Below are 24,280 nucleotides of genomic sequence, written 5' to 3'. Positions count from 1 at the left end.
CAAGACCGTGCTGAAACCCTCAAGGAATATCACAAGCCACCATATTTCAGGCAAAGATATTCAGAGATCAGGAAAGTACCCTCTTCAGCATATATCAGGGCAGCGTGCACATTCTTCCTTGATTCTTTTTCTCACCTATCAAGCCCATGTCCTCTGTGTGCCGATGAGTACTGGGTGCCACTGGTTTCCTACTATCTGCAAATTCAGTGTTGATTTTGACATACAGGTTTTTGGTTTTCTGATGGAACTCTTTGAAACACTGTCTGGATGTAGCATTTGTCCTGGCGTGGGCATTACCAAGAAGGGACGGCCAGTAACCCTCAACTGTCCTACACGGCTTCCTGCCATGGGTCCCAATACAGATGACTATGCTGCCTGCTGCTGTGAAAGCAGCCTCAAAGCCAGATTTGTGGCTACAAAAAAATCAACGTATCATCTGCATAACCTCAGGAAGAACCAGTTATGTTTCTTTAGGAGCTGATGATACCTGTGTGTTTCAGCAAACTGGCAATCCACACAGGTCTCAGATAGGATGGACAGGCTAGCACAGGTCTGTACTCATCCCGGATCTGGCTTCTTTAAGTCCGTACAGATTCACACAGACCAGCCTGGCTTGCTTACAGACACATTGCGAGTCCCACTTCACTTTGTTTTGCCTTTCAGAGCACCAGGAGATGGATATTGAGACAACAGCCAAAACAATGACTGTTTCTACTGTCAGCGAGAGCTACTGGGTGGTAAAAAGGGTAAATTATTCTAATTTTTACTTGCTTTTATTGTTTTAAATAATTGCAAAGCACTGACAGGCAGGACATCATGTCCTTTTTATTGCTGTAAAACCACAGACAAGAACATTAAAAACCAATCCTCTGATGGGGAGAACATGGCCATCTACATCAACCATTTCAGCAAAACAGGAGTGGTGGCGTCCGATACACTTGATTGTGACTGAAGACACATCCCTGCTAATTCGGTACTCCCTCTTCTGATTTCAAGTATATTCCTGAGACCTTTTTTCTTTTTTTAAAAAAAAAAAAAAACCACACACAAAAAACCTCCCACACCAGAACAGTTTCCTCCATAACATGATTGTTTTCTGGATCACAAAGTTGTACAGAAAGAAAAAGCATTATAAATTTTTAATTTATTATCTTTGAGAATTGTATGCACGTTTATGCCTACAACATGTTTCTGCTTACTATAATTTTTGAAAATGATGAACTGACTGACAGTTCTTGATGACCCACATCCCCAAACTGACTTGATTTTATACTGAATTCTCCTTCCCAGGCTAAAATGGGCTCCTACCTGACCTGTTGGGTCTTGAGAATTTAGGCTCTCCCTGGAATAGCTCTCCCATGCACTATTCTGCAATACAAGCAACACCAGGAAAAGAAAAAAAAAAAAGAGGGAGGAGGGAAGACTGTGCCAATTCCTGCATGAAACAAAAGGAATATAACAGAGTGTAGAGAAAGCAGGCCACATTTAGAGGTGGTGTATGTACAGACAGCTGGTCATATAGATGTGATAAAAGCCTGTAGCATCAACCCCTCTGGGTTTCTGAGGCTTTTACTCATTTTTAAACTAAAGAAGGCACCAGGTTACAACTGTTTGCTCTCTCGGAGAAGTTCATGCTGAGCCGAAGTAGCAGATGGAGGCTGACAGTCAGGCGTGACTTTGGGATTCCTGCAGATCAGTCCTAAGGCTGATCAGAATTATGAAGAACAGAAGAACAGTCCTGTTAATAAACTTCTGTGCAGCCAGCATGATGAGACTGTCATACTTTCCTTTAAGGCAGAAGGAAACAGCCCTCCTTCCTCACACATGCCCTCCTCAAGCATGAAGATCATAGCACAGAGAACAGCAAAGCCAGAAAAGTAAGAAAAGGGAAAAAAAAAAAAAAACCAGAAAGTTTTATCAAGGTATACTTAGTATGGGGAGCCTCACAACTATTTTACAGCACTGCCAGATCACACTTGCTCTTTTGCTAGACTGTTCCACTGAACAGTCACTCTGATATTAGAGATCACAAGTTCACAGTTTAGAAAATAAGTCCTATATCTGTATTTGTTTATTACTAAAACAAAGCAGTTATCTCCCAACAAAGTAAAGGAACAGAACAAGAGATTTTATTATAAAGAGTTTTGGCCTGTTAACTAACTAACATAGGTTGGAGGAGTAAGTCAGCCTGATGTTCATAAACACTGACCTGAGAAAAGTTTCAGAGAACATCTGTTCTATTTTGTTTCACATGCATTCATTTTCCAAGCATTTAGTTAAGGCAATGTTTTAACATTCACCCAAGAAAAATATTCTTTCTACTGCTGCCTTTAAACTAAAATGAACATAATAATCTTCTATATAATACTGGGTAAGAAATACAAATATTTCAGTTACTGATATGGTCTTCACCATCCTTGTTCTCAAGGAATTTAAAAATTACAGTCAATGACCATGTCCTCATGTATAAAAACAACTTCAAGTATCTGGAAAACCCTTCCACCCTAGGATAGATATTCATCACCTTGTAGAGGTAAGATTAAATACCCCATGTTAATACTTAAAAATTTTCATTACAAGAAAAACTTTCATTATGCAGCACTTAAAAAAATTAAATGATCCTTTTTTGAGTGTATTTTTCAACACAGATCAATTTCAAACTGCTGGAAACCAATATTCATTGCAATCTTCTACTCATTTAAGTTCTTAAATATTCCCAATGTATTTTCAATTTCATTTTCAATGTATTTTCATTTCAGCAAACTAATCAAATAAATACTAAGAAAGAAATATGTGACATTGTTGTTACAATTTGAAGTACCTTTTTTTTTGATAACAGACTCCATACTTCCTGCATTTTCACCTGCAGAAAACAAATACCTACTCTTCTCCCCAAAGGAGTTCAAAAATTTAATCTTTTAAATTTATACTAAAATTATTTTGTGAATCATCTCCGCAGATGAGCTGTCTCACTGCTAACAGTCCACCCAAAACACCAAAAAAATTTCTACTGCGTTGATTATCATAAAGCTCATGGAAACTATTGCTACTTTTATCACTGTTACCTTACCAATTCTTCATTCAAAGATTGTCAGAGAATTGGGTTCGTTCAGCCTTAGGAAGGCAGCAGAGAGGGATCTAACTGCTGGTCCAAGCCACCTAACAGAAGAGTACTGAGAAGATGGAGCCTGACTTTGTTCTCAGAGGTGCACAGAGAGGCATTGGACGTGAGTCGCAACATGGGAAATTCCCATTAGGGCTGGAGCACCTCTCCTATGAGGACAGGCTGAGAGAGTTGGGGTTGTTCAGCCTGCAGAAGAGAAGGCTCTGGGCAGACTTTACAGCAGCCTTCCAGTACCTAAGAGGGGGCGACAAGAAAGCTGGGGAGGGACTTCTTACAAGGGAAGGGAGTGACAGGACAAGGGGTAAAGGCTTTAAACTGGAAGAGGGAAGATTTAGATGAGACATCAGAAAGAAATTCTTCCCAGTGAGGGTGGTGAGGCAGTGGCACAGGTTGCCCTGAGAAGCTGTGGCTGCCTCATCCCTGGAAGTGTTCAAGGCCAGGCCCAGGTTGGATGGGTCTTGGAGCAACCTGGTCTACTGGAAGGTGTCCCTGCCCATGGCAGGGGGGTTGGAACCAGATGGTTTTTAAGGTCCCTTCCAACTAAACCATTGTATGATTCTGTGATTCCTTTTTCACCACGAGGGTGGTCAAACCCTGGAACAGGGGCCCAGAGAGGCTGTAAGATTATCTTTGGAGATCATTCAAAACTTCACTGGAAAAGGTCCAGAGCAACCCAATCTATTTCTTTCTGCTCAGAGCAGGAGGTTGTACTAGAGACCTCCAGAGGTATCCCCCCCCCCCAGCCTAAATTATCCTCTGGATCTATCCATGTTAAACACTCAGTTTTCTTTAAACCCTGCCTCTCACATCATCAGTGACCTCTGACCTCTCTAAACACAAACTCAGCTTAATTCCAGAATCATCAGTCAAGTTTCTTTTTATTCAGGTTAATACATGAAGTATCAAAACCAATCGTATACTGCTGGCCAAAAATAACCAGCACGGCCCAGCCACCCAGCAGCTCAACCCTAAACACAACCGCATAGGAAAAGCCCAGGTGCTCAATGACATAACTTTGAGCACTTGGCACTGCCAGGGTCTCTATTATATATATGCACAGTCGTAGACATCTTGCTATACAATTGCTCTCGCTGGCATTTGGAAAGCTGCAGCTATTTCTCATGCTCTACATTATAGATTTTATAGACAATATATATTTTCCAGCTATCTTCTTTTTTATTCACTTGTCAACATCAGTATGAGGTTTATCAGCTTATCACAGATTTTCTATTGTGAGGATATTGAATTCCCTTCTGTACAAATATTTGAAAGAAATGGAGGATCCATCAGGTCTAGAAAATGAAATAGAAGTTATTTTTATCATCTTCTAACTTTACTTGGAAATAGTGTCTGTAGTTTAGCCAAGCTGACAAGCATACAGTTTTCTTTGCAGTTGGCCAGACAAACTAGCTGACTTCAGGGACTTGTCAACTCAGCTGGAGAGAAGGAGTTTTGAACATGAAAGAAAACAAATTCTATCCTGGAAGTAAGGCTTAAATAACTACATTATCCAATAGTAATCAACTAGGATTTAATCAACTGGATTAACCTTGCTAGTGCTTCTGTAATAAACGAATGAACTGATGAACGTAAAACCAAAAGGCTGGTTATCATCTTCTAATCAAACAGTAAAAGGTAAAACTGCCTGACCTTGCATGGCATAATTTCCTCTACTTGTTTCCCAAGACTGCTAAAAACTTTAAGATGAGCAACTGATAATAGATCCCACACAGGGCAAGGCAGAATAGCAAAGGAGCAAGAATTCAACACAGCCTCAAAAAAAAAGAAGTGTGTTTTAAATTCTCTTTCATCCATCCCATATCCTTTCCTCATCCTGTGACACCATGGTTGACATAGAAAACATGTGGCCCAAATGCCAGTTCATTCAAACACCCACAGGACTCTTCCACATGGAAAAACACAGTGCTGAGCAGAGAGGCTAGAGCTACATCAAGTGTCTGAATCTGCCACCCTGTGATAGCCTAAAAACCTGCCAAGGGTAATTTACCCTGCTTTCCAGTCTTTACAGATAGCTTGCTTACATCAGCCTAGCAAAATACCATAGAAACATAAAAAATGTCTGTACAAAAGTAACAGAAACTGAATCAGAGAGTTGAGACACTACTTTAACATGAAAAACTCACACATGCAAAAAGAAAACCAGGACTGACAAATGAGAAGAAATAAGCAAAATCCCTCTTTTTCCCTTATTTTCTTAGGAAACCCTTACCTGTCCAACCCCTGACAGTAAATGGGGAACAAGTAACACAGCCCTGCTTCACTATCCGTTGTAATAAAATCAGGTACTCAAAAACTATAATGCCTCTGACCAGGCTGCATCTTGCACAACTACTCAATATGCAGAAGATCTCTGCACTGCAGAATAAAATTAATCAGAGTCCTACACAATGAGATTGGTTACACTGAAGAGAAAGTATTTACAAAGAAAATGACACACTGAAGAGAGCTTAGGAATATCTGGCTGCCAAGTGAGGTCAAAGGCAAGTACACAGGGCCTTGTAGCCTCAGACCAGGGCAAAACTGCCACTGCGGATGAACAGAAAACAGTGCTCAGCACCAGAATTTTAACTGACAATCTGACCCTTAGGCTGCTTCAAGGAGACTGCCAGCAAAGGAAACTAAATGCTATGGCCACATCCAAATTCTGGGGAGCCCGTGGACTAGAAGGCATCCAAAGTGCATGCCTCGTGAGAGATCTTTTTGCACCATTCTAGTCTCACAAGTCCTCAGAGTGCCCCCAGAGAGACCCATCAAGAAGTGGGTAAGGACAGGGAGAATACTTTTGAATTCAAAGCATCTGCTGCTGGGCCGCACACAGCCCCATTTGAGCACCTAGGGCAGACATAGCACCTCCTTTGGCATGTAAAGATGGTTTCCACACCCCTTTCTGCAGCAGCCCGAAAGCTAGAGAAAATAATCCACTGGATTCAATCAGGGATACTGGTCGACTATTTCTGCAGTTAAGGCTGCTGTTGGAAAGGCAGACTGACACTGAGATAGCTCAGGTCAAGCACCTCAAAAGCTGTGCAAGAGCTGTTCTAACAGAACCGCTGTGTTTTGATTAACCTCAAAGAGGTTAATCCAAAGATGGAAAATAGAGTCCGGATAATATTTCACTCCTTTGCCACCTGAATGTCCACAGCAAATTCAGGGTGGGGAAAAAAGTCACAGAGTGAGCAGGCAGGTTTCTGTCTGTCTGTATTCCAAAGGGTTAGAAAAGCATTGAAGATATGGAAAAACATCTGCTATTCTAGAAGTGACAGGACTCTTCCTTACACGTGTTCAATGACAGGAAACCATCCTATTTCTTCTCCCCACAATTCCAAAGAACAGGAGTCTCAGACTCCTGGTTTATAATAGCAATGAGTTTTTAAAGCAAGCCTCCATACTGCCTTAAACCATCGCAATTATCATGTGTCAGTGTTGTTCACAGAGTGGCTTTGGGTCATGTAAACTTTTCTGAGCAAACAGACCCAGAAGCTCCATTCCAAATGCACACCACATAGTCCCAAATCCTAAAGGAGAGCGTCCAAACCAACAACTGGTCCCTCAGACAGGGGGACCAGATTAAAACTAACCCAAAGCAAAATCCCCAAAACACATGCTGTTTATAGTGTAACGAGCAACTGCTTGTATCTGGTAGTACTATACTGCTCACTAATGTAGACATAGCTTAAGAGGGTAAAACACAGAAAACCCAGAAAAGGCCCTTCTTGCTCTCCAGATAAGCAAGCTGCTAATTCACTTAGCCGTACAGATCTTACTTCTATTCGCTTTTTAACGTAGGTGATCAAAAGGTTTGTCTACACAGTAGAACACTTGCAGATACAACTAAACCAGCAACCTTGTCTGCTGGAGACAAGTTGTATCCGCAAGAAGTATTTTGCCAATGCAGCTTAGGCTTGGTTACAAAATGCTGCTGCAAAGTAGAAAAGCCCAATAGGTTCGAATTAAGTGCAAATGGTACAATCATATACAATTATCTCACTTCAAGATAATTTTACAGTAGTGATTAAGGTAATAAAATGAGGGCTTGGCACGAAAATAGTATTCTTCTGACAGAGAAGCTGTATTCATGCAGAAGTTCCCTGTGCAGATGCGCCAAACTATCCCTGAAACAGTTTCTGAATTTGTTTTAGGTAAGATTTTTGTTCCTAGTAGGGTAATTCTCTATTAACTGTCTATAAAATAGGGGGTTTTATTATCTTTTTTCATACTATTACTTTGTTTTATTATCCCTATACATACCAACTACATACACACATTTCTTATTGCTGTACACCATGAATTCTTTATAACATTTCCATATTGCTTGTTACTTACTGCACATTTTAGAGATAAATATGTATATAAGAATCTATTACTGCAAAAGTCTACTCTCTGATGTGCTTCCTTGGACTCTCCATGACACCCAGTAGCTGGGAACTGTACAGCAGCCTTGTTCAAGGAAGGAAAATTTTCTGATTCTCCAGGTAAACTTAGTCCTGCTTACTCCTTCATCCATGGAAGGAACCGATAAGCCAGAGATAATCAAACCCGACAGAAGTGGTAAGCAACTCCTGTAGTCAGGGCAAAAGGCTTGCTCAGGCTAGTGTCGATGAAAGCAGAGGACTTCATCTAGAGCAGACAGTGGGTAAATATACGGTGCAATCTCAAGTGAAAAAGAGGTCCAAGGTCATAATCTCTAGTGGCCGCTCATTCTACAACAAGGTATGTTTGCGTGAATGTCACCACATGGTGAGGACTTGAAAAGAAAGACTTGTTTTCAAATGGTGACTCCTCATGGAAGAGGCCTGGCATCACGGAGGATCCCATCTGCTCGTGCTGCAATGATGGTATGGATAAAAAAACCAACCAACCAACCAACACACCACAAAACTTGTAAAAAGTCCCTCCCCAGGTTTCTAAATGGGGCCTACAAGAAAGCTGGAGAGGGACTTTTTACAAGGGCATGGAGTGATAGGACAAGGGATAAGGGCTTTAAACTGGAAGAGGGAAGATTTAGATTAGAAGGTGGTAAAGGTGGTGAGGCACTGGCACAGGTTGCCCAGAGAAGCTGTGGCTTCCCCCTCCCTGGAAGTGTTCAAGGCCAGGTTGGATGGGCTTTGAGCAACCTGGTCTGCTGGAAGGTGTACCTGCCCGTCGCAGGGCAGTTGGAACCAGATGGTTTTTAAGGTCCCTTCCAACCAAACCATTCTACAATTCTATGATAAAATCAGGCACAGTGGAGGGTGCAGGCCTCCTTGAGCAGCAAGGACAGTAATACATTGTGATACCAAGGTCAACACTCCTAATGGTACCAAAAAGAGAATGCAATTTCCCTGTTCGCCAAGCAAGCTTACCAATACACACAGAGAAAATGGCTTTGGTTCAACAGTGTCAAGGCCCGGTCAGAAGAAGGCAGCAACAGGACAATGTAAGCCAAATGGTGCTTGACAAAGAAAGAAAAAAGTTATCTTTTGGTGCTCTGATTAGAACTGGTCAGATAGAGTAGTTCCAGACAGAATGTCCTGAGTGCTGCAAGCCCAGCCCGAACAAGGATATACTCTACAGCAACTCTGTGGGACCAAAAGGTTTTGATTTCCACTAAAATAGTCCATGGAAGGCAAGAAAAAGACAGAAATTTTGCTAGAAACTTTTTGGGTAAATGTGCCACAACAGGACAACTGAGAGCTTCAGCTCATCACCTGCTGGAACAAGAATCTCTCTAAGCTGACTTCTCAGTCATGCTTCACCTAAAGCCTAAAAGGGCACCAGTCAGCCCCAAGGCAGTATGAAGATTTGGAAGGCTGGTCAGAAGATGATCTATGATCCTTGCAAGTAGCAATACAAGTCAGAAAGAAGTGTGTCTTTGGCAAAGACATTAATATCTAAACAGGTAAAGAAAAAGCACTATACAGCCTTAAAAATCAAATCAAGTAAGAGCAGAACAGAATGACTCTACAGGGAGAGAAATACTGAAGCGGCAGTGATCTGACTTAGTCAAGCACAAGTATCTCAGAATCATTTATGTTGGAAGGGACCTCTTGAAATCATCTAGTCCACAGCCCCTGTTCAAGCAGAGAGTGTTAAAGTAGGTTGTCCATGGCCACATCCAGTTGGGTTTTGAATATCTCCAAGGATGGAGACTCCACAACCTCTCCGGGCAACCTCTGCCAGCATTTGACCACCCTCATGTTAAAAAAAGTGACCACTCTCAGAGTAGAAAACTACACACAGGGTTTATTAGAAGGTATAGAGACTCTCTAGAGGAGTCATTAACTGATTAGTTCCCCAGTTGTTCTGTGTGAACTGCCAGCACAGAAAGAACATTGTGAGGGACCTGCAGCATGTTCCTTATGTGGCCATTCCAGAAAGTGTCCCAGAAAGTCCAACTGTTGGCAACAGCCTGCAGTCCAAACTGATCAGGAGCTACTGCACTGACAGGTTGGGTTGCACCCAAATCAGGTCCTGAAGCAGGTCTGCAGTATGGGCTAAAGGTCAGCCCTCTCTAACCCAAACTCTGAAGCTCTAGCAACTTGCAAGACTCTGATCACAAGCTCTGAAAAGAGCAGCAGCGCATTAGTCCTTTAATGTTGGTGTGAAACCTAAATAGAAAATAATAATGCTGTACTATTTAAGAGGGACTGCAATGCTCAATTGTACCAGAAAAATACCGCGGAATTTTAGACAACATTGTTCTGTTGCTTTTCACCTGGAAACCCACGAACTGATTATATCACCTATGGTAATACCACCAACTTCCTCCATCTACCAGCTGTTTGGATAAAGCCAGCATCTCCCTTTCTAAAATGCTTCTCACCTCTTCGCAACAGCTCACAGTGAAAACATACACAATACATGATTCCCAACTCTCTCAACCGTATCTCTTATTTTAACTTTATCATTTGTTTCAGTAAGGCATTTGGGGATTAACCTCGAACCAAAAAAGCTACATTCTTCTCAGAACAGCTTGATTTGTAAAAATATGGCTGAAGTAATTTGTCATTCTTAAATGCTGGATAGCTGATGCATAGCCAATTCTGCTTCTTCTGCATTTTCTGTCCCTTAATATTTGCTAAGTGCTTTGCCAAGGGACTTTCCTAATTCCACACACCACCACTCCCTCTCCCCAGTTACCACAATCATGCTGTGTACAACTGTGGGTGTTTTTTCAAGCATTTAGTATTCTCAACTGTTTCCTAGAAAGAAACACTGATTGCAAAGCATGAGTATTGGTCAACTCCTTGAACATATTCTGATCCTAGTTCTCACTTGCGGACTTCAGGTCATGCTTTTCAAGCACTTCCTGCCCTGGATGTAACACATATTAACACTAGCCAGCACGACAGCATCATCTCTTGGTATTCTAATAATCCACCATTCTACACAGTCACATTCTCACTTAATTCAGAGCAGTTCCAAGCATACAACCTTGCTTGCCCTCACTACATTGCTTTCAGGCCTCAGCCACCTGCTCTGCTCTTCTCTGGGAGCTCTGTGTATCCAGGTCTTTCACAGATCAACAGCAACCTTCCTCCTAACAACCTGGGTTGATTTCTCCTTTGCTTCGATTCTCTTTACACAGCTCAGCTGCATCTATTACAATACAGTGTATTCAAAAAAGGCCTTATCAGGCCTCTCCTTCGAAGAGCTGAACTGTGAAAAACTATGTGACCTTCAAAAATAATCCACTGACTTCCACCTAGAGGCAATCAGTCACAAACATTGAGTAACTCCTGTTTCACAAGACCTGCAACTATCTCACCTTCTAATTCAATCCTGTCTCTGGAGATTTTGTGCAGGGGCAGAGATACAGACAGGGACACAGGGCCACAACTGTATCTCTGAAGCATAAGCCTTGCTTCATGGGAAGGTGTTTCCTCAGCCCAAGCAGGAATCCTTCAAAAAGGAACATTCCTTCAAAGGCATATTATACTAGGACATGCAAACTGTACCTGTCAATAGCTGGCCTTGCCTTCATAAGGAAATCCATGCACAATGCATTTCAGCAAACAGCAGTTCTCAGTTCCTCAATGGTAGATTTAGAAATTCCTTGTTTACACTGAGAGCAGCCCTGAGGAGGAAGACGTGGGGGTGCTGGGTGACGAGAAGCTCAACATGACCCAGCAACGTGTGCTCGCAGCCCAGAAAGCCAACTGTATCCTGGGCTGCATCCAAAGCGGCGTGACCAGCAGGTCGAGGGAGGGGATTCTGCCCCTCCACTCTGCTCTGGTGAGACCCCCCTGCAGTACTGCCTTCAGCTCTGGGGTCCTCAGTGCAAGAAGGACATGGACCTGTTGGAGCAAGTCCAGAGGAGGCCATGAAGATGATCTGAGGGCTGGAGCACCTCTGCTGTGAGGACAGGCTGAGAGAGTTGGGGTTGTTCAGCCTGCAGAAGAGAAGGCTCCGGGCAGACCTTAGAGCAGCCTTCCAGTGCCTAAAGGGGCCTACAAGAAAGCTGGGGAGGGACTTTTTACAAGGGGAGGGAGTGACAGGACAAGAGGCAATGGCTTTAAACTGAAAGCGGGAAGATTCAGATGAGATACTAGGAAAAAATTCTTCCCAGTGAGGGTGGTGAGGCAGTGGCACAGGTTGCCCAGAGAAGCTGTGGCTGCCCCATCCCTGGGAGTGTTCAAGGCCAGGTTGGATGGGGCTTTGAGCAACCTGGTCTGGTGGAAGGTGTCCCTGCCCACAGCAGGGGGTTGGAACTAGGTGATCTTTAAGGTCCCTTCCACCCAAACCATTCTGTGATTCTACATCCTCCCCTAGCAGTTTTCAGTAGAAGCCTCCTCACTGTTCCTTCAGGCAGGAGCAAGTGCAGCAAGACTGCTCCCTTGCACCCTTTGGTGTTAAACTGTATCTCGCCAGCATTGCAAAAGCCTTTGGGATACTGGCAGGCTTGTTTCACCCTATTCCACTAGTCCACTCCTGAGAAAGACTGTCACTTTAAAGACTTTAAAGATCAGCAAAGGAAGTTTTGACTTTTAGTCTTGTTTATAGTTTCACCTAGGCAAACAGAGAACAGTATCTTGGCATAAGGCAAGTCCCCCCTCAGTGTAATTTCTTAAGTGGAAGCAGGGTTGGACACGAGTCAAGGAAGGCTCCCATTTTGCTGATCCCCAATTTGAAATCTGCTTATAAGCTTTGCCAAGTTCAACTGCAGAAATTGATGGTCCTAGGGCTGACTTCCACATCCAAATCAATATAAAGCTGTGTTAAAGAAAATTAAGAATACGCATATCATTCAAGTTAACATAATTCCAAAACCACCACTCCCCAAAACAAGAGATCTAAAAACCACTTCACATTTTGCCTTCAGGACAGTCAGGCCCATGAAAAATTAACTAATTGCCAGTTTCTCTATACTTCCTGTTATCCACTTTTTGCCCTCATCTATTAGTCAACCATTTTACTTGGAGACTCTGTCGTGCTCACAGTGCTATAGTCACAAACATTGTCCTGGTCCTCTGGGAAGCAATCAGCTAACCTCATTTCTTAGTCAGACATTCCTTGCTCTATTCCTTATTATCTAATCAGTATCACTAGACTGCAGAGACCAGCACACCAATAGTTCAGTTTAAGTCTCTTCATTGTACTTACAGCCTGGCAGACAAAAAAAATAGTCCCTGTAGTAGGACACGTCGTAGAAAGCAGTAACTTTCTGAGCTGAATGATTTAATGTAATATCACATATAGATGGAAGCTGAAGAGAAAATTATAAAAAAAAATTTTGAAACTTCAAGATTCTAGTTGTTAACATGCACAGTGACCTTTAGGACTTTCAAAGAGCCTTCTGCCTTACCTTGCAGCTTTTTCAGGACAGCCACTTCCATCTTGAGAACTTGCTTGGGCTGCTGGGCTGATTCCACCTTCAAGGCCACATTCTCACGGGTCAGCAGATCCATCGCCTCATAGATCTCCCCAAAGCCACCGCCACCAATCTTCTTCAACTAGAAAAGTAGAAAGAGGTTTGGTACAATGTACAAGAAAGACAACATCAAACTGGCTCTCACAGAGCCAGGCACTAGCTTCTTTACTGCAAAGGGAGAACAAACTCAGCTCCCAATCTGTGCTGTGCCTGAATCCCTTCACTGCACAGCTAGGCAAAAGTCCAGCTACCCACTTGACTGTGCTATGTATAAATTCTTTGCTGTAACAACAAAGAACAAGCCTAGCAAGTGATGACATGTGATATATTTAGAAGCTAATGATAATGTTTATTACCTCAATAACGTTCTTGCCAAAATTCAAGGAAAGACCCTTCAAGGAGATAGTAGAACCACTATCCAAGACCATGGTAGATAAAAACTGTCATTTCCTCTCAACAAACACATCTCTGCAGTAAAACACAACCATGGTAGCTGGAACTAATGCTTTCAAGAAATGACTTAAATGAAGTTTACATCTATTCACAGGATTTTAAATGCAGAACAAAACACTCACTGGAATATTTTACAAGACACTTGACCTGCTCTGCTAGTGAGGTTATTTCAGTGTCCCATTTCAGACCACTGCCAACTGCATTACCTCAAAACAGTTATGTACAAGCCACAAGTACAGCTCCATTGTTTCTAATTCTCTCTTTCTCTCCTTTTTTGTTCTTCTTAATTTTACACACCAAATGATGCTTTTTGTGTCACTGAGCAAAATTAAAGACTGTTTCACAATAGAAGGATATCACTATTTGGAAATGAAAACAATTTCAATTGACATAAACTCAAAGCAAAAGATGTCTAAGTTCCAGCATATTTGATATGCAACTACTAGAGATAGATCGTCTGCCTGTTCTAGAGTAGCCACCCACTCAGAGAGCAAGCTAGAATCCTCTGCCTTTCCTGCAAGGCGATTCCTTGACTCTCCTTCTGCTGAGACTTGACAGCATATGCACATATAGTTATACATATGCATGTATAAGACAGACTCCTAACGCGTTGCAAGTGTTAACGTCCACACCAGGAAAATTATTTTAAATATATCTAAGAGAAATAAATATAAAGCATACTATGCTGCCCAGGAACAAATTCAGGTTTACAGCAGAACTAGATCAGGGCTCCTTTGATCTGCTTAGCACTTGTTCATTGAACCTAGCTGCAGCCCTTCCCTTCAGCACTTTGTGCTCCCTCTGTTCAGAACTGCTCAGGAAGCCCTGAGCGCTGCTTCTTTGCAGTGGCAGCAATAACACTTGAAGAGAAAAAGAAGTATAAATCAGGCAGATAGTCAAACATGTATCTTACACAACATTTAATGAGGTTTAGATGATATTTAAGCATCTTCTGCACCGCAGGTTTGTTTTTTTGTGGGTTTGGGGTTTTTTGGGGTTTGGGTTTTTTTGTGGGTTTTTTTGTGGTTTTGTTTTGTTTTGGGTTGGTTTTTTTTTCCTTTTCTTTTTCTTCTTCTTCTTAAGGTGACCCAAACCATTTGCTTCTCTGGCTCCCAGGTCAAGAAAACCAACTCTGCATGAAGAAGGTAGTACTTTCCATATCAACGGCCTGACTATTGTCTCTGAAGCTATTTCTGGATAACCCTTTGAGGGGTTCATCTGCTGTCCAGAGCCATACTTCTTTTGTTTGCTATTTTTCCTCACAACCTTCTACTGGGCTAAACAGGCATATTCATCCAGTAAACAGTCCAGTAACTAGGTCACCACATATTATTCATAAATTATTACAGTGCAGCCCTACTTCTACTTGGAAATTCACACTAAGTGAGCTGGTTACTAAAAATCTTTCTATCAAAACAATGCTACATTCAGTATAGCAACAACATGCCAGCTAATACCTCAGGATTCAGCACACACGATCTTCTGTTGCCTGACATACCAACAGCACAGAAGGGAAAAGGAAAGGGACAGTAAAAGCTGCAGAAGGCATTAAGTTTAGTCAGGATCAAGAAGAACTTTGAGGAAGATTTTAAAAAGTCTCTGGGAAAATGGGTAACATAACAAGCAGAAGTCAACAGTAATAAATATAACACAATATAGCTGGGATGGAGAAGAAACACAGGCTACCCAAACATCTCACTGGGTTGCAAATGCAAGAAATGGATCTGGGAAGAAATACTGCTGAGTCAGCATAGACAGTCAGAGTGATCCTTTCCTATTCACTGGCCTTGACAGGCAGAGCTCCCATGTCCAGAGTTGCCAAAATGCAAAGCTACTACAATATAAATGGAACAACACAGTAATATGCTTAGGATAGCAGCACCATAAGGATCCGTAGGAAGGTCCAGTCATGTACAATGCACAATATCAATCACCTTGCTGCTAGAGGTTCACACTGAGGAGTGGTTCATTTCAGGATGAAGACAATGATCAGGAGTCTGGAAAAACTAAGGACAGACTAGGACTGCTACCTCAGAAAATGCAAAAGAATGTGTGTATCAGAGAAGCAGGTTCAGGAAAAAAAGCCACAGGTACTGAGACTGCTCACCTGGGGGAAAAACAGCCAAATTGGAGGACGCATATAAATCTACAGAGCGACAAATGTGAGATGACAGGAGAACAAGACCAGAGCTTCTGCTGAATCACAAAACAAATTTTATACACACATGCCAACCAATGGATGCACCTCACTGTCCAAGAGCCCTCAAGCTGCCTCTGCTTCCTCACATCCTTTCTCACCCTCTTATGGAAATTATTCTCTGGCATACTTTTCCCAGCACACCAGATGGTCCTATTGATCATTATCAGCACTGCCATCCTCCTTGATTTTTCAGCAACATCCAGAGGCCATCAGCAGTCTTTTCTTGTTGCAGAGCAAGTCGTTACCTTGCAAGTCAAGGTCTTGGCTGAGGTCAGGGGCTCACCACACAGGTATTTCCTCATTGCTTGGGTAGTTTGTGGGAGTTCACTGTCTAAAGTGAACTCAGCACAGCCTTCTGCTGGACATAAAGGAGAGGTGGGCATATACCACTCAAGAAAATAAATGAATAATGAAACTCTTAAACACAAAGTCAAGAAAGAGAAGGGAACATCTAACGAGAGTCACTTAAGCGGTAATCATGAATCACCAGCCCATGCTAAGCCTCACTGCTCAGGGAGTATTTTCTTCTCATCCTGTTTCCTACCTTCCACCAGTCCATTTACTGTTAAATCGGGGATACAGGCTGACAACACCAACAGGATTCATTCTACCTAAACGCACGAGCCTGTATGTTAGCCGGGCATCCAAGTTTCCATTACAGCCTGTGGAGTCAAGTGAACAATTCATCTGATCAAACACAGGTATCTATTTGGACTTGCACATAGACAACTAAAATTAAGGAAGCTGCATCTCTGACAAGATTTCAGTCGTTTCAGCATTCCACTAACGGCCACAGGACGATACAGCTCATTGCGGTGCTTCTTCCATATTCTAAGAGGTTTCATGCCACATTGGGCCTTTGGAGTAAACTGTTACTGAAAAGCCACTCTATCTGAGCCCTCAGTGTGAGGGTTTCAGGAATTTCCCTAAACTGGACTGTCCCTCAGGACCACCAATACAAAACAGCCATGTCCTGATGGGGCAAGCCACTCCTAAACGCCCTACTGGATGTTATCAGTAGTTACACAGGACACAGATGGCTCCCTTTGAAGGGATATCCTGAAATATTTTGGATTTATCCTGAAAATACTCTCACAGCACAATCTTCCCGAGTCTATTGGGAAAAAAAAAAAAACAACAAAACACCAAACCAAAACAACACACAGTCTTCCCACTAAGCAAAAATCAGTACTCTCAGAGGGACAGTTCAAAAAAAAAAAAACCACAAGGCAACACCCCCCGCCCCAACCAAAAATAGCCTTCAATTACAAATTTAATCTTTTATTCAGCAAGTGTATAAGACACGGCTGCTCTAAACAAAGTCTGCCTTCCAAGGGTATCATATGAAGACCAGACCTTCCCAGGAAAACACTCCAGGACCAAGGCACGAGTGGTTCGGTCTCAGGATCAATGGCAAGGTCAGGAACAAGAACACGTGCTCTGAATCCAGAGCAAAGGACCAAACTGAGAGCCAGCGACCTACAGTGAACTCAGCCAGGGTTAAGGCTGTCACTCACAGGCTTCAAACGTTGACAAGGTCAAACAGTGACTACTGTGACTGCCTTTTAGGAACACTTGTATAGTCAAGGCTGCAACTCCTGCAGCCCAACTAAATGGGCTACTAGATCCAGAAATGGCTAGCAGGTCTCATCTGACTTAACACTGGGTGACGAAAAGTGGACTTGCATTCACCAAACTCTCAAGAGTCCACTCAATTTGCTTAGGAGGACTGGAGTTATACTGATCTCAAGGGAAAACTAACTTCTATAAAACAGGCATGAACTGAGAAGCCAATCAAGGAGAAGTCAACCAGCCACGTTCTAAATCATCAGAAGACCTGCCAAAGCCCATTTAAAAGCAATTCTGCACAAAGTGAGACAAAAACAGGCCCCAAGATTGACAAAGCACATTCCTTGTCCCAGGTTCCTTCTTGGAACCATAAATGGCCTCCGTGACCAAGACAAGGTGAAGAGTCCACAAAAGTTTGTGGGGCTTCCAGCAAGGTTTCCAAAATAAACAGGAGAAGGACAAGCGTAACCAAAACTTCAAGAACCTCAGAAACCTGGAAGAAACCAAAGCATGGATTGCCCCTGACAAAAGAGCATACAGGTGTACAAAAGTCACCACTTGTATTCAAAGCTCAAGACAGAGTTGGCAGCTCCTGCACTGTTAATAAGTCTCAGTTATGAATCCCAAATACAAAGCATTTAGGTGAAATAGAGAGAGCCATCCATTCAGCCTATACCTAGTTCAAAGCAAGTACAAGCTGTGGTTTGACTTTGTTCCCTCCCATAAACAAAGTAGTTCACATCATTCAGAGCACATGTGGATGAAGTCACCCTCTGGGGTCTCTGTACTGTCCAAATTTCATCCAGTCAAAGCATCAAAAATACCTGCAAGAAAAGAATGATAACTCAAAAGAATACTTCAAATCCAAAAGGTTTGATAAAAAGCATAAACGCTCTCTGTCCATGTCTTTCTCCAAAAATAAGAACAAAAATATCCTTGCTGTAAGACCGACAAACTTTACTGACCTAGAGTGACAGGAAAATTACCTACCAACAGGCCAACTGCAGAGAACTAACATCTTCATTCGTCAAAACTTTGTCAGCCAGCATACAGGAGAGGAGGAAAGGAATTCAAGGAATACATTACATTGATCTAAAATTAGAAATTGGCTCAATACTGGAAGCATGCCAGCACTAAGAATTACAAGGTTCAAGCAGATGCCCAGCCAGAGACAGTCACAATGGGAGGACAAATTACACAAAAAACCCTTCTGGCAGCTGAACCCCAGCATCACATAAATACACCACACATCTGCTTGAGCAGGATCCACCACTCTCAGCAAAGCTTGGACTGTCTGGTTTGCATGCTATGGGCTAGATTCTGAAAGGTCTATGATAAAGAAAAAAAAATGCTACTACTGAGGTTACAGCTGTATGCTCGCTTAAAGGTACATTCCCTTTTTTATCTGTCACTTGATCCTATGGTATCCATTTCCTTGCGCCAACAGAGGTATTTTTCTATTTTTTCCAGATTACTTTGAGCCCCATACAGCTTGCGGTTCTGACTGTTCCCACCCCAACATCAAGGACAGCAAGGGGACAGCACAGAAGGCCTGCCTAAAGGGTGGGCACTTTGGGGGTGGGGGGCAGAAATGACTGTTCAATGAAGGCTCCCAACACACAACCCAGCTAGCACAAGGCCAAATTCCCAGCTCTACTCAGAGAATTAGAATTTCTCATTGCTCTTTACATCCTTTAGCAAGACATGTAAGTTCTCAGCGCCTTCAAATGGGGTAATGACCTCACTGCGGTATTGAAGACTGCTGTGAGCCAACATTATAAAACATAAAAGGCTATTTCTTTAACTAGAGGTAGCTGTTGTTGACAATATAGCTGCACATTTCTATCTTTTCTAAGGCAGAGTTAGTGGGTAGTGCTTCTAGCAGTCCCCAGTCACAGATTCATGCAACAATGAAATCACTGAATTCCACACTTAGTGCCTCTACTAAATTTAAAATTAGTTTGAAATGCTTCCCTATGAGCATAACTGAGCATATTTTAAGCTTTATTTGGAGTTTCTGGTGCTTTTAAGAGTTCTGCCGTTTCCAAAAACAAAGTTACTTTGTTTAGACTGCGTTAAAAAAATACTCCCATCATGTACAGAAGTTTTAGCACTCCTATCTATGAACGAGAAACTCAAAGTTTGATGAGCAGTAGGAATGGTACAAGTCGAAGCTAGCTAGGATAAAGGAGAATGGAGAAGAATGAGTATTTGCAAGTATGCATCTGAAACAATGGTTTAGCAGCAAGACAGCATCTAAATTCAGCTTTGCAAAGAACACACACCAATCTGACCAAATTACAGGCTCTGAGGAAATTTCCATTTATGCAGGGAGGGTCAGATAAAAGCTGTAAGCAGTATTTTCTGAGAAGTCCATAAGCACAGAGCCTGTTTCTAGTCCTCCACGTCAGTTAACCTGCACACATATCATCCTGCCAAAATAAGTATATGTGCTCTAGCCCAGAGCTGCAAAAGCACAGCAAGACTTTACTTCAGCTGTGCCAGAAAGCTTTGGGAGGGGGATAGGGGTTGTCTCCATTTTGGTATCTAATCACAGAGAAAAATTGAGATTCTCCATCTGCTCTCAGGAAGCATGGAGAATGAAAAGCAGTTTGAATTGCTTAAATATAAATAGGCTGTGCAGGGACAGGCTAGACAGAAAAGTGAAGGCTGTGGAGAAAGCAGGAGCAAAGTGCTAGGATGAAGAGATGCAGGCACTGGAGGAGGAACAAGAACAGAGCAAAGTGGAACTGCCCAGGGCAACAAAGCGATACAGGCACGAAGCAAATCTAACGAAAGGGTAAGATGTTGTCTGAAGTGGGCTGTTGAAAGTAACCTATCCACAGCCTGGAACTGAGGCTAGTTCAGAGTCCTGAGTCTCTTTAGTCCTCTGCTCTTCACAGCCCACAGCAAAACTCACAGGGCAGCAGCTAGTTAGCACCGAGAAACGACTTTGTGCTACTACTACGAATCACTTGTAGTTCAAACCAGTGAGGCTTCTGCTGTGAGTTTAATAATTCAGACACTGCTGGTAATGCAAGTTAAAAATGGACACAATGGCACACATTGGATTTACTTTTTTTTTTTTTCAGCTTTTTAAAACCAAAGCTTTTAAAGCCAGAAAACAAACACTCTCAGAAATCACATACAGAATTTCAAGAAGTATAAAGATATATGATCCTTTCACGTGTTACATTCTAATTTCTTTAACTGAGGTGATAATATAATGCTACTTCTCCCACCACCCCAGAGACCTCACTTTATGACCAAAGAGAAAGCCTTATACGTAAGAGGAACTGCACCTTCTGAACAAATCTAGTGGCGATGAAACATGTCTAGAGGATGAGATTCTCCCCATGTCTCTACCACAGCATTCTTGCTTGATTCTGGTCAAGCTGCTGAAGTCTCTGCTCAAAAGCTACCATTAATCACATGCTCTTCTGCTGGGTGCCTAAGGCAGGTCCAATCTATAGAAGTGATGAGCATGCCTAGATGCCCATGATGTCTAGCGGAGTTGTGCTTTGGTAGATAAGTATTAAGCAGTCTGTAAAAAAAATAACAAAAATCAAAATCTAACTAAATTTGAAACCCTTTCTGTAAAGGCAAGCTAATATTTCTCTGTTGTATTGCCTGGTAAAAGCAAGAATTAAAAAAAAAACAAACATATCTGACACAGATACTACAGCAATACGAAACAAAGCTAATATTTCTCTGTTGTATTGCCTGGTAAAAGCACGAATTAAAAAAAACCAAACATATCTGACACAGATACTACAGCAATACGAAACATAAAGAGCTCAGTTTAAATAGCAAACTCATGCCGTGAATTTAAATGGATAGTGAGATCTGCAGCCATACAATGAATACATAAAAGACGAAATGGCTACTAATTCCATGTACCCCATCCGGCTTGCACAACAGATGAAACAGTTGTCCCATGAAGAACTAAAACTCTTTTAACATGTGATGATATAATTTTTAAAAGTATCCTAATAAATGTACACACAAGTTGTACCAACAAGCTAATTAGGGAATTCCTGACTCTTGAAGTAGCTGACATTCCAACCTTAAACATTTGCTTTTAAATTATTTTATTGTAATGCAACTTATTTATAGGCACGTCTGTAGTATTCTTTACCACACTAACTCGAAATCTACGTTTCTTACTAAAAGATGACTTAGCTTGCTGCAACAGTTCAATCCTACCTACAAATCCTTGGCAGGTTTAGTCTTCTAAAAATACCAGACAGTCTAAAAAACACTAGAGGAACATTAACCATCTCCTTGCTGTATCTTACTAACACGTCAAACCGTACCACTCCACTGTTGCTTGCTGGAGTCCAGGATTAACTAGAAGAGTTTCTACACTATTGCAGGAGGAAGAGAACTGTTTGGGCCACGAAAGGAAGCACGAAGCCGGGGCTACTCACCACTTTCCAGCGATCTTTGACCACATAATTGGCCGGAAGAATGTCGACCTGTTCCCCTCCTCCACTCATGTTTGGTTCGTCCTTGATGACTGCTGCTAGGCACTGCATTTGCCAGCCAGAGAGTATTTTAGTAGCTCCCAATTTAAATGAGCCATTTATCTGGGGAAAAAAGGGGCGGGGGGAAGGAATGACAAAATTAGTACAGGTCACAGCAGAAGTACATGCTATATTTCCATGGGTTTTGCTTATGACTAAATCAGAACCGGTCTCTTGGGAAAGGTGGCAAACTCACCTTGCAAACATCTGAGCTCACTCCATGCATAAACTTGGCAGACGCAACCATGCTTCAAGTCAGCAGCACAAACTAAAAGGGTGACAATTACCGGCTATACCATGCAGAAGTCCAGTGCTCTTGGGCCTGACAGCCAACAAGTCAAAGAGAATCTAATGCCAAATGTTGCAAGAGCTGTTATTGTTACCAGGCAAAAAGGCCTTGCTTCAACACAGCAGCTGCTACACGGGCAGTTTTTATGGTTTTCATCGGAAAACATCCAATGCAAATCAGAAAGGTTTGCCAGGTATTGCATTCAATAAGCCTAAATGCAGCTGAATGGTGTAGAAGGGCCTTTACAGAGCCAGGATTACAGACACTATCACTGTGATGAACAGCCAAGCAGAGAAGATGGGGATAGTTAGAAAGGGCTTTAGCCATGTATAAATTAGTCCTCCTCATAGCATACACACAGTGCTAAAAATAATCAAATTAAAATACAATGACATATCTTGCTCCTACAAGTGTTTGCATTCTACCTCATGCCCATTATTCCCGCCTTTATAGGGAGCTCCAGACAGCCTATGCTGAAATTATTTTTGTTTTGAGGGTTTTTTTTGGTTATAATTCTTCTACAAAAATGACTTTCAGATACACATTAACTCTACTTTCCTGGAAGAAAATGAATTGAAACAGGACTAATAAAAGGTCTTCGTAATACATTTTGTCTCTTCCTGTAAGACATTTTTCTGGCTTTAGAAGTAGGCTGGATCTTTTATTAAGCATAGATCTTTTCTTAAGCATGGATCTTTCATCAAGCTTTCTTGGCAGTTCTATCATCCTTCCCCCAAAATATTAAATATTTTCCTTCCTAAAAACAAGTGTTACTGTAGCACTCTGACAGCAGACTTAAATAAGATTAACAATATCAATACCAAATTAGAAAAAAAGACCAGAGCTGGCCATTCAACCATCCCACTTCTTCAGGGCCAGAAAAAAAGCCACCAGTGAATTAAGAGCTCAAGCAGAGAAAAGAGCTCATTCCCTAGCAATAAAAGGACTGAGAAGGAAGGATTGGAAGTGACCAGCACGTAGCGTGCACAAGGAAGCAGCAGACAGAAGTATGTCAAAAGCGCAAGACATACAGGATGATCAAACAAAACATGAACAAAAGATCTCAAAGAGATCTTCTCAAAAGATCTTCACAAAAGGAGATGTCATTCTACATATAGAAGGCAACTACATGGAAAAAAGGAGCCGCAGACTAAAGCAGTAAGAGGGCTGCTGAGAAATGCTCATACAATCCAACATCTGCTAAAGGACAATCAAAATGATAGAAGAGAAATACAAAGAAACTGTATATTAAAGAAATTCAGAAGAAAGATGCTGCAAAATGCTCCAAATGCTCATAGAAAGAGTCCTGCATCTGTACGGGGTAGCAGCCCTTTCATTCATCGGGTATTGAAGTAAGAAACTGGAAAGCTCTCCAATGAGAAAGTACATGCTGTGTTTGGCAGCACAACATTTGTGCTTCTTCTTCCTAATGAGCAAGTCTAATGCCGTTCCCTTGCTCCTTTATGCTCACCAGAATATCTGAACTGGATATCCCTAAGCTACCAGTGAGCTCTGCATACACTGTGCATCCAGCCTCCCTGCACATCACTGCAGACTGCATGGGAAAGAGAATCCTCGCAAAAATCTCTAAGGCTGGCTTTTCTTCTGTTATTTAAAGAAAAGTCATTTAATTGTAGACCATCTCAAACCCTCAACAGTACCAAAACATAAAAAAAACCCCCAACATTAACACACAGGTACAGGGGCAGGTAACCCCTCCCTACTCTTGAAGGTCTCTTGGTATCACTCCATGAAGACAAGCACAGCACAATACAGGCTCTGGACTGCAGGGGATACAAAGGCAGCTAGAGATCCAGGATGTAGGGTGGCAGTAGCAACAAAGAGAGAGAGAAAGAAGTTTAGGAGTTTTCCAGAGAAAGTCAGTCATGTAGCATTTTTCATTTTGAAGCAAAACACCGAAAGTCTGGTATGCGACATACACATTAGTGATGCATGCGCATAATAAGATTTCAGTCTAGTGACTAGTGGTGGAAAGTAATCCAGACGAATAATAATTTTAGAGGAGAGACAGAGCATGGAAGTCTATGAGCACTCAAAGCTAGGCAAGGCAGAACTGCTTTCCCTGCTGCACTATTCCACTTTCTTTTATCCATGTTATAATACATGTGTATGAAGGTAACATGTTTGTTATTTAAAGGAGTCACATATATCTTCACTAGCTTTGAAACAGAACAAAATCCTCCTGGGCACTGCCATGAATACCAGCCATTTGGCAATATGGAATTAC

General features: G+C 42.0%; 1 protein-coding gene across 1 annotated transcript in view; it reads right to left on the bottom strand.

Annotated features, from left to right (window-relative positions):
• The window catches only part of TTBK1 (tau tubulin kinase 1), a 97,103-nt gene extending 75,113 nt beyond the window's left edge, over nucleotides 1–21,990 (bottom strand). Inside the window, exons 1-3 of the mRNA XM_009706875.1 lie at nucleotides 21,940–21,990; nucleotides 21,648–21,806; nucleotides 12,930–13,077 (exon numbers count right to left, since the gene is read on the bottom strand). Coding sequence (XP_009705177.1) covers nucleotides 12,930–13,077; nucleotides 21,648–21,806; nucleotides 21,940–21,990 — 358 coding nt within the window. The remainder of the gene's footprint in view (nucleotides 1–12,929; nucleotides 13,078–21,647; nucleotides 21,807–21,939) is intronic.
• Between the last annotated feature and the right edge of the window lie 2,290 nt (nucleotides 21,991–24,280).

Source organism: Cariama cristata, unplaced genomic scaffold, assembly GCF_000690535.1.
Source record: "Cariama cristata isolate BGI_N322 unplaced genomic scaffold, ASM69053v1 scaffold17080, whole genome shotgun sequence".
Classification (NCBI taxonomy): domain Eukaryota; kingdom Metazoa; phylum Chordata; class Aves; order Cariamiformes; family Cariamidae; genus Cariama; species Cariama cristata.
The sequence above is the reverse complement of the archived record's forward strand: the minus strand, read 5'-3'. Positions and strand labels throughout refer to the sequence as shown.